Source organism: Beta vulgaris, chromosome 9 (genome assembly GCF_026745355.1).
Source record: "Beta vulgaris subsp. vulgaris cultivar EL10 chromosome 9, EL10.2, whole genome shotgun sequence".
NCBI classification, from domain to species: domain Eukaryota; kingdom Viridiplantae; phylum Streptophyta; class Magnoliopsida; order Caryophyllales; family Amaranthaceae; genus Beta; species Beta vulgaris.
The window spans coordinates 2,476,991-2,491,277 of record NC_079210.1 but is presented as its reverse complement, the minus strand read 5'-3'; the positions used below and the strand labels follow the sequence as shown (position 1 = coordinate 2,491,277).

General features: G+C 35.5%; 1 protein-coding gene and 1 long non-coding RNA gene across 2 annotated transcripts; both read right to left on the bottom strand.

The window, feature by feature from the left end:
• Window positions 1–1,644: 1,644 nt before the first annotated feature.
• On the bottom strand, window positions 1,645–8,565 carry LOC104902639 (membrane-associated progesterone-binding protein 4). The gene is made up of 8 exons (XM_010690490.4): window positions 8,278–8,565; window positions 7,967–8,043; window positions 5,517–5,588; window positions 4,876–4,913; window positions 3,906–3,949; window positions 3,506–3,552; window positions 3,019–3,193; window positions 1,645–2,353 (listed from the first exon to the last, which is right to left on the bottom strand). Exons 1-8 carry the CDS (start codon window positions 8,374–8,376, stop codon window positions 2,186–2,188), a joined length of 720 nt encoding a protein of 239 aa, XP_010688792.2. The 5' UTR covers window positions 8,377–8,565; the 3' UTR covers window positions 1,645–2,185.
• Window positions 8,566–11,264: 2,699 nt separating this feature from the next.
• Window positions 11,265–13,698, bottom strand: LOC130590040 (uncharacterized). The gene is made up of 3 exons (XR_008967637.1): window positions 13,678–13,698; window positions 13,533–13,566; window positions 11,265–11,682 (listed from the first exon to the last, which is right to left on the bottom strand). It is a non-coding gene; the product is annotated as an uncharacterized LOC130590040 (long non-coding RNA).
• Between the last annotated feature and the right edge of the window lie 589 nt (window positions 13,699–14,287).

Below are 14,287 nucleotides of genomic sequence, written 5' to 3'. Positions count from 1 at the left end.
TTTGGACTACTGCAAGCAATCGATGTCGACTCTAAATCCTACCATTACTTAAATTGGTATTTGAATTATTCTTCCTGAAAATTGAAGAGATGAAGTTAAGCTCATTGTTATGCGGATTTCACTCTTTCAGAATTTAGGGTTCATTTGGGAAGAAAAAGAAAATTTGGAGAAGTAAGAGGGAATTTGGGGGAAGAAATTCTTTGTGTTTAGTTGCGGAAGGCGAAAATGAAGGCACACACTTTTTTTTTGTTTAGGTAAAAAAATTAGGGTTAAAAAAGAAGAAAATAAGAAAGGGGAGATAATCCGGTGAGAATTATAGGCACATACTTCATTTATGGTACTGACTGCATCCAGGTCTGTATGTTGGGATGTTCTGACTGTAAGCTGTAGTTGGGGCTGTTTGGTGCACCCGCGCTATAATTCAGGATGTTGAGGTTAATTTTTCCTTTTACATTAGATTACATTATATTGAAATATAGATTTAGATTAGATTAGCTTAGCTTTGATTAAATTCGGGGCATTTGTTTACTCCTAGAGGCAAAGCAAAATAATTATGGCCTTGTGGGAGTATATATGAAGTACTACTATGAAGTACTTGTTTGCGCACCTTGGTTATTATATGTAACAGCGAGATGAAGTGGAGCTCTCTCGCGCCGGTTAGTAAAATTAGCGACTTCAGGACCAACCTCTAACAAGTAAGCCAATTCAGTAATGCCACATGAAGTGGTGTGTTGCCATCCTTATTTTGAACTCTCCAACTACAAGTGATTCTTGGCCTACGCAATCACAGTTATGGAATAGGGCCCCCAAAATACCCAAAATAATTTTTTAAAAATTGTTTGAAGGAAAACATTTGGATCAGTAGTAGAAGTGTAAGGGAAGGAACAATGAGAACATGAAACTAATTAAAATTTTGTTGTTTAAAATTTTGAAGATATTTGACATTGGCCAACCTAAATACGAATCTTATACTTCTATCTTCTTTGAACTACAAATAAAGAGCCTTCTTAAGGAAATTGTATAGGGTCCCCATTATTTTTGCCCATATTTTCCCCGTCCCTGCCTCCAACTCCATGTCTAAGCATTTTGAGAGCGAGACGCCTCTATACCCATCTCCATCTCCGTCTCAGTTAAATGTTGAGCTATCTTTCGGGTACGCTGTTTCGCAGAGAATTAATGGAGAGGAGTATCCCCATCAGAGTTTGTCCCACAAATGAGCTTTCGTCGATCAGCCGCTTTTGTGAAATCAAGGTGGCCATGTTGGGTTGCGACATGGATAATGTTATTCCCGTGGCTTGTTAAATCTAGGAAATCGGCGTCGTTGTATGTAGCAGCCGCGCTTTCTACGTCTTTGGTGCACGCTTCTCTAAGGAACTCTATGTTTCCACTTATGCAGCCACGTACAATTGCTTATTTCTCCCTCCTCCCCCAACCTCCACCCACCTGAACCACATCAACTTGTTACCTCCTCCAACAAGTTGATAATCAGTATTGTCTTATTGGAAAATTTTTGATCAAAAGTTTGTATTATTAAAAAATAATCAAAAGTTTGTATTATTCTTGTTAAAAAATAGTCCTTGGATACTTGCAACAATCATGAGAGGTCTGCACATCCCAACAAAAACATGACAATTAATCACCCACTGCTGTCAATTAAGAAATCCATAAATTGCAAATTCCTTAATGCCTATTAAACAAATTGATTACATCTCGTAGGAAATGTATGAAAGGATATAATTTTCCATGAAACACAATTTTCCTTAAAAAAATAATTCTAATGTCAACCAAACAAGCACTTTAACACTTCTATAAACGACTCATTAATTATGAAGCTTGATTCATCCTCCAGAGCTTAGGATTAATGCTCAAAGGAGAAAAGCTTCGAGCCTCGAACATCCAAAGGTTGGATAAGAATTTTCGGAGCACGATCGAGCTCAAGCAAAGTTCAATCTTCGATAAAAACTTGAGTCAGCTTGCATGTTTGTAGCCCTGACTATAGCACTAGAACAACAATATATCCACGTACATGAACACTAAGACAAATATATCCTAAAATCTAACTTTGATGCCTTCTACTTACAAGTCTATATAGTCAATGCCAAGAATTGGGGAAGAGATTGTTTCTTTTTTCCTTAAAAGTGCTTCACAGCACCACTAGCTTCACAGCGACCATTCCGTTTCTCATCTATACTTTGCAGGCTTTGGCATGATAGTCACATCCTTCATAAACTTCTAAACTTGGTTGTTCCAATTCGTCTTCTTTCAAACACACGCAACGCTTGCTCATTTTCCCCGTCAATGCAATTTCTAAAGGTCTCTGCATTAGTCTTGGATAGCCATCATCACACCACACCTGCCGAGACAGTCCCAATGTAACAACTTTGTGTTTTGAGAAAACATAATATTAACATAAAGCTGACTAACACATGAGTTTCTCTCAAGCTTAAACTTGCTACCTTAACTGTAGGGAAAGAAAACCCACACATAAAGTCTCCTATTAGGCTATTACTAATAATTTCAAGGCATAGCTTTTCGCAAATTTTCGATAAAAATTATTGGAAGAAGGTTGGAGTTGCAGACTTAGAGGATAAGGTATGAGGGAACCATTTTCTGTAGGTATACCCATGTGAGATGTCAACCAAATAATACACCAATAAGGGTACTGGAGAGTTGAGATAATGGAGATAATAGAAGAGATCAAGAGAGGCCAAAAATGACTAAGATAGAGACCGTTAAGGATGATGTAGAAAAATTAGGTTTGGAGGATCATCTAGCACCTGACACAAGGGCATGGAGTCAGAGGATCTATATGGACGACCATGAGATATAATCTTGACTCTTGCCGAACCCATTCTATTGGGATTAGAGCTCTAACAATGTTGTTATCTGTTAGGGTCTTGGCCTCTAGGGAAATGGAAGGTGGTCGCATTGCCCAATCAAAAGAATCATCAATAGCCATTGTCAAGGTACATGAGTGAACCTTAATATTAGTCATAGGTCAAACTTAACAACTCTTACCTCACCACCCTCTTGCTGACTCCACTTTGAATTGCAGTTTGGGATCTTTTCTTCTTCTTTCTTCTGCTTTTCCAACAGCTGGGCACCCCTAGCTGCCTTTGCTTCCGCACTCTTCAGATATTTGGTAGGGATCCCTCGATAGTCATAGTAACGACCCACCAATTTACCGACAAATCTGCAAAGAATACCACAAAAGATTTAGCATGTCTGTTATATGTATCCCGCTAAGAAAAGAGAGTTTCTGGAGCCAAATCAATAATCACAGAGGATTCTACTGCACTTCAAAAATAAATTTTTAGAAACTTATGTATTTTCTAATTAGTAGACATAAAACTTCTCCAAACCCACTCACCAACCCTCAAAAAAGAAATAATCTTGCTTTCATCTTTCTCTTATATAAATTTAATTTGTATCTTTTTTGTACAGGGTGGGAAGGTGGATATACAATGATACAGAAGGAAGGTAGACTTTAAAATGTGCAACTCACGTGTATGTTCTAGAGAAGAAATCCCGCCATTCTACAACACTTTTTACCTGCAAACCATAGGATCCAATACATAAAACACTGAGCTTTGACCATCATAATACACATTGAAAAACTGACGGATAGGGATTTTGGGGGGGGGAGAGATGGAAATAGAAAGTGAGCGCTGATTTCCTGTGTGGAAGACAAGGACCAAATACAAGTAAAAACGCTGATAATCAATCCAATTTAACATGCAAAGTTTTGAAATTTTTATGTCAATATCAGCATATAACTGTTATGGCCTTTGCTATCACCGGAATGCAGAGGAAAAGGGAGAGCAATGCATGAATTTGTCATCTACTGACGTATCAGACAACTATTTCTCCACAAAGAGCCCATTGAAGATATGATGCTTAATAACCTCACTGCTAGATAGTCCACGTAATGTGTCAGTAAGTCCATCTCCTGCATTCAGGTGTAACTGCAAAAACTTAATCAGAATGCAAGAATTTGCCAATTCTGAAGCAAAAAATAAAAGCAGTTTCTGATGATACTGAAGCAGTAATTTTATAATAGAGCTTCCATCAATTATACATGCAAATTTCATATTAACAAAGCAGCATTTCAATGCAATTTTTACGGCTTAAGATTGATTGAAGACAAATAGCTTTTGTCCTGAGAAGTGAGAACTACAGGACCGGTTATATTGCCATTAACAGAAAAAAATGACGGAATAGCAGCTTATCCAGCAGAGACGACCAATTCTTTAATAATGACAGTGAATTGGAATATAACATTCTTCTGCATCAGTTACATAGTTTCAAATAGTCCTCCCCTAACTCATTATTCAAGCTTTAAAGTCAAAATTGAAGGTAATACTTACTCAACAGAACAAATAGTTGTTTTGCATATATGTTCCAAATGAATAGCAATTTTAGAGCTACAAATTTTCATTTTTAGTGTTAAAACCGTATTATAACTTTGAGACAAGTATCTGAGGATAATAATGCTGTTCTTATCAAACAAAAAAGGGGAAAAACAATGCTGTTGTTGATCAGCACTACTCAATAAGCACACATTTCTGTACAAGTCTTTATTTTGAAACCAACACCAAGTAACAGCCCCATACAGTTCTGCAACAGAAACAATCATAAATTGGGATCCAAATTTTACTCTTCCTCTTTTGACAACCTTCCGCCCCCCCCCCCCAAGGCTCACCCCTCCAATAGACTGCTCAAAGAAAATCAAATTATGGAATTTGACAAGCATGCCTACAGAAAAGACAGCCAGAAGACCACTTAACGGTCTCTGCGGCAGAGTAACTCTTGTCAGGGGCAAAGTATAACTTGCAAATAAGGCATACAGAGTTTGTTCTTGTTCTGAGTTCTAACCTGTAAAATTCCCTGAAACAAATGCCCGTGAAGCATCTCTGTCATAAAAAGAAAAAGCTTGGATGAGCGCCACATGCTTTAACTAACATCCAAAGACGAAAACCAACTGAAAACATTAGTAAAAGGAAAATTTCTCAATTTGAGCTTATATATATAATAATTGAACACGAAACAATTTGGCTTCCATGAATAGACAGAAACCAACCAAAAACATTAGGTGGAAGAGTAGTAGATTTTTGTTCTAAATATATGAGACCATGACTCATTGAATTCTTGATACTACCAAGACTGGCTTTAGAACTCGAAACCATCAACAAGATCAATCCAGGTCGCAAATCAATCAGCGACATGACTAGCAGGGTTTTCAAAAGGTGACTATAGCCAGTCATGATGTGCAAACAGAACAAAATGGACAATGTTGCAAGACTGATGAAGCAGAAGTAGGGCACCTCATGACATCCTTGTCTCCTAGACCAAAAGATGATTACACGTGGAAATGATTACAGCTTAACAAATATTGGTGGGACATCCGGAATTAAACGGTTAACACAATCATCGAAGTTAGCTATGCTTCCGATCATTGAGAATTAGAAAAACAGGTTGACAAAGACAAAAAAAGATAACATCTGAAGAGAAATAACCTTCCAGCAAAATGATGGTAAGCTCCTCCAACTCCATAATGAGACTTTCCTTTTGTCACATCAAATACAGATCTGATACACAAAACCATGAAAAGAGAAGAAATTCAAAACAAAATAAGTTGCTCTAAGGAAAGAGGTAAACCAACAATACCTAAAATGAGCAGGGATCCTACCTCGAATAAATAGAAGCCTCCAACACACTTCTAAGTCCCAACCAATCCTACATACCAATAACCATTGCTTCTAAGATCCAGCATAGGGATGGCAGTGGGGATAGTCAAGTAGGAGACCCACCCCATCCCCGCCCAACTGGGGCGGGAATGGGTCTAGGTTTGGCGGGTATGGGGATTAAAATCATACACGCAATGGGTGGTGGAGCGTGTGTGGATGTTATGTTATACCCGCTCCATCCCCGCCAGCGCCGCCCGCCCAACATATTTGTTATTAAAATCCTATTTATATAATGTTGAAATATGCCTTGAATTGTTTATCTGGCGCTAGGATTAACCTAGCACGGGGGTTTCAGTATATGTTATTTCATATATTCGGTCTGTTTTATTTTCTGGCTTCGACCCATTTGTTTAGGTTAATTAGTAGGGTACTATATAAACCCTATTATTAACCTCTACCTCCATTTATTCTGTAATCTTTAGTGTCTCCTAAATTTAATAAAACTGTTTCTCCTTTGTCTGTGAACATACCTAACACATTGTTAGTGAACCACATTAAAACTTGTGTTAATTGTTCCAAAGCGGGTGAGGGTACCTATGCGGGTGGTGGGGCGGGGATGAAGTGGGTACAACGCGGATACGCAGCAGTGCAGGTATCCATGCGGGTGGTGGGGCAGAGATGGGTCTTAATTACGTACCCATTGGGCACTCGTCATGGAGTATGTTGGCAAATAGCAATCACTTGCGTGCCAAACGCAAGCAAGGATCGACTTTACTAACGATCATATTTAGATTGATATTTTTTTTGTTTGAGATGTTTTCACCTTTTTATTTTTAATGATGCTAACTCATTTGAAGCCTAGGTCTTCTTTTGTTTTTTTCTTTTTTCTGTTTTCTCATTCTATTTTCTTTTTCTTGTCTTCCTTAGATCATCTAAAACGTAGTCATTTTTTTTATTTTTATCTCAATTCTGAATCTCTAGCATTATTGTTAAAATGATCTTACGATCCAAAAAGATCTTATCAATTTCGATCTTAAGTAGGATCTTAATTTAGATCCTACCCGACCACAAAAAAATCACATGGTAGGATCTTAATATGATCCTACAACTCTACAGTTCGATCCTATCGTAAAAAAAGTCATAAAGTAATTTCACATAATATATTTCCTCTATTAGATTTTGGTTGCATGAAAAAACTATCGCCATCTGCTAATGAAATAAGTAATCATTAATATGTGTAAATTTTTAATATGAGTTTCTCACCATATTATAGTATAATTATCTCTATTTTACTGGATTGTAGGATCTAACGATCCAATCCCAACGATTTGATCCTACCAACACCTACGATCCAAGGTAGGATCTTGATCGTGATACCATTGATCTCTAGCCATTAATTTATCTTATAATTCAGTTCTAAACATTGTTCCATCTATTTTCAAATTTGACTATATGTACTAATATTGACCGGCTTTCTTTTAGTAGTAAGATGTTGAATTTGTCACTACCTACATTTTCTAAAAAAAAATTTTTACTTTTTACGAATACATAAATAAGAAACTAATAGTGAAAATTGGGTGTTACAAAACATGAAAATCAAAGTGTTGCATTTATTAGAATATGAAGGGATTTCTAAATTAATAATTATAGCAATGAAAGAATTCTAATAAATGACCCGAACAATATGAAGTTCAGAGTAGCCGTTGCTAAAAGTCAATTTCGCATTATATGGTAAATATTTTTGATGAAATTATTGTTCAATTTATGCATTACGCTCATTGTATACTTAATCAGTCTGGTTAGGACCCTCCAAATTTGAAATCATGGATCCGCCTCTACCCCCATCTAGTAGAAATATTTAGACAATATTTTGGTTTGAATATACACATTGTAATCCAACATAAGTAACAACCATTCTAAGTTTCTAACCATTCATCCCCTTTATTTAATTCTACCAAACAAAATGGATGTCATCTAACTTAGTTAGTAAAGTCTTATGGGGATGGTACCCAAGGCATCTTATCCCGTCTACATCACTAAGCTTAGTCGCTCATTTACACACAAAAAAATCTATCGCTCATTTACACACAAAAAAATCTACCAAACAAGCACTTAGAATAGATATTACTAAAAGGGATTCTACTAAAATGGGTTTTTCAAAATAGAAAGTCCATTCAATATTAAAACAATCAACTATCTTAAAGATGGGGTATTGAGAATTATTCAAAATTTGACAACTTATATAGCAAATAAAAATAGGAAGAGAGTATATAAAGTACCCAAGTATTCCCAAGAAAATGGGCAATTGTTCATCAGTTCCATTGTAGAGTGCCAAGTCTTTAGCAATGAATAATCTCTGCAATACATGAATGATGAATATATATATATATATATATATATATATATATATATATATATATATATAATATTATATAAATATATATATATATATTATATATATAATATATATATATATATATATATATATATATATATATATATATATATATATATATAGTATATGATTATTATGATTGTTATAGTTTGACATATATATTGAAATTGTAAAAATAAGAAATAGAAAAAGTACCGAAGGTTGAGACTGAGGGGGTTTGAGGAAGAATCTGAAGGCGGAACACAGGAATGCTACAACAGCTACAGCAACTCCTATGTATACGGATCTACCCATTTCTTGGATCCGACTGAATCAATCCAAACTCAAAGCTCTCTCACTCTCTTTCTCTGCTTTTTCTCCTTTGCCACCAACTAAACAACTACAAAGTACTGTAGAAACTAAATGAAGAATGTTAAAGGAATTTTTTTTTGAGGTTCAGTCAAAGTAAATTCCTAAATCCTTTTCTTTTCTAGGATCTTTTTCCACGAATGATGTCAAATGGAATATTAATTCCCCTATGCATTTTACTTAAAATTAATTTCATAGAAACCGTTTACGTCAGAGTTTTGGTTTTTAGATACTAGTTTTATATGCACACTATGTGTGCGAAAATATGTAGGAAGTTAGTTTTTTAGGGGACGTAGAAAATTAAATTAATTGTTAATTATATATAATAAATTAGAAATTTTTGAATTGTTGACAGTTTTCTTTTTGCAATATTTTTTTTATTATCTTTTTTTTACTTTTTCAATTAATAGGTAGTTCCCTTATCTATTTTTACTTTTTTTGTTTTTTAATTATTGTAAGTAGTTACTTCTTTTCTTTTTCTTTTTTCTATTTTTTGGTGTCCTACCCCTCTTGACATATAGAATAGAGATACCGCTACTTGGAGTAGCGGTTAAGGGGTGAGCACAATCAGGTACCCGGTAGAATTTCATACACCCGGATCTAGTGGGTATTAAAAATCTGAAATTGGAATTGGAACTGGTCCAACCGGGTCCTAGATTTTTGGACCCAGATCCGAAACCGCTGGGTACCAGGTCCAGAACTGGATACCCAGTTGTAAGTTTAACAACAAACTAAGATGGATAAATTGAGCTATAAAATTAAAAAAAAATAAAATTAAATGGGCCTAAAGAACTACTAATAAATATTAACTTTTTACTTAACATCGATTATTCTATTACAAGCATATTCTTATGCTATCAAATATCATTCATCTCCATTCTCCCAATTCAGCACCTCACTCTTCAGATATGACAAGAACGCAATTTTAAGTACAGGGTACCCGGACCCAGACCCGCTCCCACCGGGTACCCAGATCTAAAACCGGTCAAACCGGGTACCCACCAAGTACCGTGTCTGAAAAAATTCTACCCAAAATTGGAACATGTGCAACCGGGTCCTTTTTTTGGACCCATACTCGGGCCTAGTTGGATCAGGTCCGGACTTGGACCCGATGGTTCCGTACCGGGTCCGGACCTGGGTACCCGGAATCTCTGCTCACCCCTAGTAGCGGTTAATGTAATACCCCTCATGATTGCTTTAAAGGGATTAACAGGCTACTCATTCTAACAAGATGCATCTTTCTTTTAGGGAGCTTATTTCCTTAGTTACTCCACAGTTAAGCGTGCTTGGCTGTTGGTGACCTCCTGGGAAGTTTCTCAGGGTGCGCATGAGTGAGGACAAAATGCGCCGGAAGAACTTGTGTTGGTTATTGAGGACAGTTGTTGGCCCTGGATGCGCATTGGTGACAATATACTCGACTCCGTATGGGTCGGGGTGTTACAAATGGTATCTGAGCAGCCCTGCGACCGCGTGTTGGGGCGACCCTAAGGTTGTCAGGCCGAATATTAGGAGTCCTCAGGCCCCTAGTGGGGGAGGATTCTGGGGCCTCATTGTCATGAGGAGCGACCCAGAGGTCGTCAAACCGAATATCTAGAGTTTCCGGCAATCAGTTTCCAGGCTGGGGCGACCCACAGGTCGTTGTGGCTGAATATGTGGAGTCCTCAAGCGCAACGAGGGCGTTGCTGTTCTCAAGTGGGGGTGTATGTAATACCCCTCATGATTGCTTTAAAGGGATTAACAGGCTACTCATTCTAACAAGATGCATCTTTGTTTTAGGGAGCTTATTTAGTTTCTCAGGGTGCGCATGAGTGAGGACAAAATGCGCCGTAAGAACTTGTGTTGGTTATTGAGGACAGTTGTTGGCCCTGGATGCGCATTTGTGACAATATACTCAACTCCGTATGGGTCGGGATGTTACAGTTAATCTCTATTTATAAGCCAAGGGAGCTACGGTAGGTGTCCCCTTTTGAAAAGACTTTTTAACCCTTCATTCAATACAAATATTTACCTATTAAGATTTTGAGATTTTCGTCAATCATAACCCTTCTTAATTTAGCATATGTATATCAAAAGAAGTTCAAAGAAGCTAAAACAAACTTTCATAAAATTATGTGTAATGAAAGAAAAAGTTTATGATTAAAGAATAAATTACCTAACTAAAGCAGTTCAAATCAATTACAAAATCAAAGTCATAAAATTTTAATTTTACCAAAACTTTATTTATTTATTTTATTTTTTTTGGCAATTCAAAGTTGTTATTGACTATACCTAACATGATACTAGCATATGCAATTGAACTGGTACGCGTACGTACCTTGTAACGAAAAACCTTCGCTGACTATTTAAACGTTCCACTTATGAAATTGGGACCTAACCGAATAAGAAAATATTTTAGTGCTACGTCCTTTATATTATTAACATAGAACAATGTGACTAACTATATAAGATTTAGTATTTCGGAATATAAAAATACATAATCTTGTTGTTCATTAAATTTATTTTCTTTCTTAACTCTATTGAAGCTAACAACTTTTAAGAACCAATAACAATGTGCAAAGTTGATTTTAGTTAGCTTATACTCCCTCCGTTTCATTTTAATCTACAAACTTACACTTTTCACGCATGCCAATGTAAAACTTTGAGGACATATATCTTTAATTTTGTATTTGTAAAAATTATAAAAAGTACATATTAATAAAATACATTCTCATACGAATCTAACAAGATCCCACATTACTATGTTTTTATTCACGTATAAATCACAAACGAGGGTCAACGTGCAATTTGTGAATAGTGTAAAATGTCAAAGTGTGTAAATTACTATGAAACGGAGGGAGTAATATAATACCTTTACAAACTCCACTTAAATCATCATATCCAAGTGCTACCATTATTGTAACACCCCCACGACTCCTCCTTTTATAAACTAGGAGAAATTGCGGGAGTTGTTATGCCACGCATGATAATACGTAAGGCTAATCAGATAATACAGCGGAAGTCTTTTAAAATAAACTGAAAATATTTTAATACAACGGAAATAAGAAAGTATGTAAATGAATACAAACTCCGAGACTATCCCATACTAGTCCCATCTTCAAAAGTCAAACCTTGACCCCATTGGTCAAGTAAAGTCAAATATAAAATTCAAGATAGTTTAAATAATAAAGTACTCGTGTACTGAAAACTCCCATCCGGATGCTTATGATTTCCATGCGCATCAAGAACTTGTACCTGCAACTTCTTCTCTAAACTCTGCTCACCAAATGGATCATCACAGGGTTGTTGAGGAAAAACAACAACCAAAAGAAACAAAGAAACACATACATCAGCAACGCTGAGTACATAACACAACTAACTAATGCGAATAATAATGCATGCAATCCTCAATCACTTCGGCTTGCTCTTCTTATCACTCTACATGCGACAAACATATAACTGAACTTACTAAATACTTTCTTTTATTATTATTTGGCAATGAACGGGCACCGTCCTCCTCTTGGAGTCATACGGGCTACTATTCCTTGTGTAAGAGATCCCACACCTCTTACTAAAGTTCCATGAACTTTAAATAACTTGACTCGAGAATTTTAAGCTTGTTAGTAATGAACGAGGGTGAGAGTGAGCCTCTAGACTCAACATCTCAGAGATAAAGAATACGAGTGACACCTAGTCCACTCAAAGATCTTGATAATTGGAATTCCATAAACTTACTTGATAAAATAAAAGCATTAACATCGTCATGCTAAGCTATATGCAGGAGTATAGTTTCACACTAACTCCCCCTTATGTTCAATACTCATGGGGGATCCATCCCAAGAGTTTTATTGCCAAAGCCCATTATGTGAGACACAATCACAATAATACATCTAGCAAATAAATTAATTTCTTATCTTTCTTTAACAAGTGAATGCAACAAACACCATATTAACTCAATTTAAATTCTTTGAGACCTTGCTCATCTTATTACTTTAATGATTCCATGAGTCCTTTTCTTACTTTCTTAAGGATCCATGATCCAATCAATTGAGTCATTGCTCAATGATTAAACTACTTGTGAGACCTTGCTCAATAACTTTAACTTATGAGACCTTGCTCAATAACTTGATAACTTGTGAGACCTTGCTCAATAATATATATAACTTCTAATGAGACCTGCTCAATAAATATATAACTTCTAATGAGACCATGCTCAATAAAATATATAACCTCAATTGAGACCATGCTCAATAAATATATAACCTCAATTGAGACCATGCTCAATAAAATATTCTCAGGCAAGCCTAGCTTCAAGAATAACTTTAATAACTTTAATCATGCTCAAAAGCAATTAACATCAACAACATGCTTTTCAAATATAGGAATAACTCAAAAGTTCCATTCCTAATCTCCTTTCTAAGTTCTCAACATATACTCAAACAATTTCAAGGCATAAGCCTCTCCTTACTCCTCATGCTCAATAAAATATATATATCCTTTGAAACTACTAAAGTCAAGGTCAAAGTGTATGTACTTGATTACACAAAAATCAACAGTCAAAGTTTGACTGGCTTTAATTATTCTTGAAACCTACCAACAATAAAGTACTATCAATTAGTACTTCCAACAACAATTCAAGCTACTTAATAATTAAAAATCAGCATTTTAAATATACTAATAAAGCTGATTTTTTTTACAAATGCTTTAAAAATATTTTTAAAGTCTCTAACTTGAAAACCTTTACTAGTAGGCAAAACCCACTACAAACTAATACTTAAAACTCTTAAAATTAATTATTTATTAATTTAATTACTGCTGTAAATTTATAAAATAATAACAGATTTTTTTTTTTTTTTTACAAGTGGTTCGAAAACCACAAATCTGAAAAACCACAACCACTGGCGCCACCACGAGCACCACACCACCACCAGCTGCGCGGCAGTGGCAGGCGGCGCCCGTGCCCAGTCGGCTGCCACCACTGCTGTCCCGACAATGGTCTCGTCGGACCTGTCGATCTCGCCGGCGAACCACCCTTGTGGTGGCCGGAAATCGTGAACAAAGAGGGGCGAGGAGGAGAGAGAAAAATAAGGAAGAAAACCCCAAAAAAATTTCAGAAAAATCATTACCTCTTTGCTTCCCTTTGATATTTGCAAGATCTTCCTATAAATTTCAAAAAATAAAACTAGATTAGAAGCTAGAATTATTGAAGAGGATTACTTGAAAAACTTACTTGAGGAAGAACAAAGGTTTGAGAGGAAAGGAACTTCTTACTCCTTTTTGAAGAAAGTGGCTAGTGAACAAAAGATGGGGAACTTTAGGTTTTCCCCCTTTTTATAGTAGTAGTCAATTTGGGTAAAAGACGAAAATGCCCTTACTACTCATCAAATTGCCAAAATACATTTGATGATCAATTTCCAAAATAATCTTCCTACTAATATTTATAAAATACTTTCTTGAAAATACTAAAATACTTCTTTGTGGAAATACTCAAATACTATTTTGGTAAAATGACCAAAATACCCTTCTGCTTTTAAATACCGAAATTAAATAGCTTTAATAATTAACAATGATTAAAACTATTTAATTTAATATCTTAAAAATATGGGGGATTACAATTATTCAGATTTGAATAACAAGGTTATTATAACATTACAACTATAACTAATAATCTGATTTCTTTTACTATATACCTTACTTATAATTACAAAACTCAATCAGATTTACAACTCAAATCAATTTACAACTTACTCTAATTGCGACTTAATTAAATTACAACTTGATACTGTAAAAAAAAAATCAGATTTACAGTATTAAGTAATAACAGAGAAAATTATATTATAATCATATATATATTTTTTATACCACTTAATCTTGCCGGCGA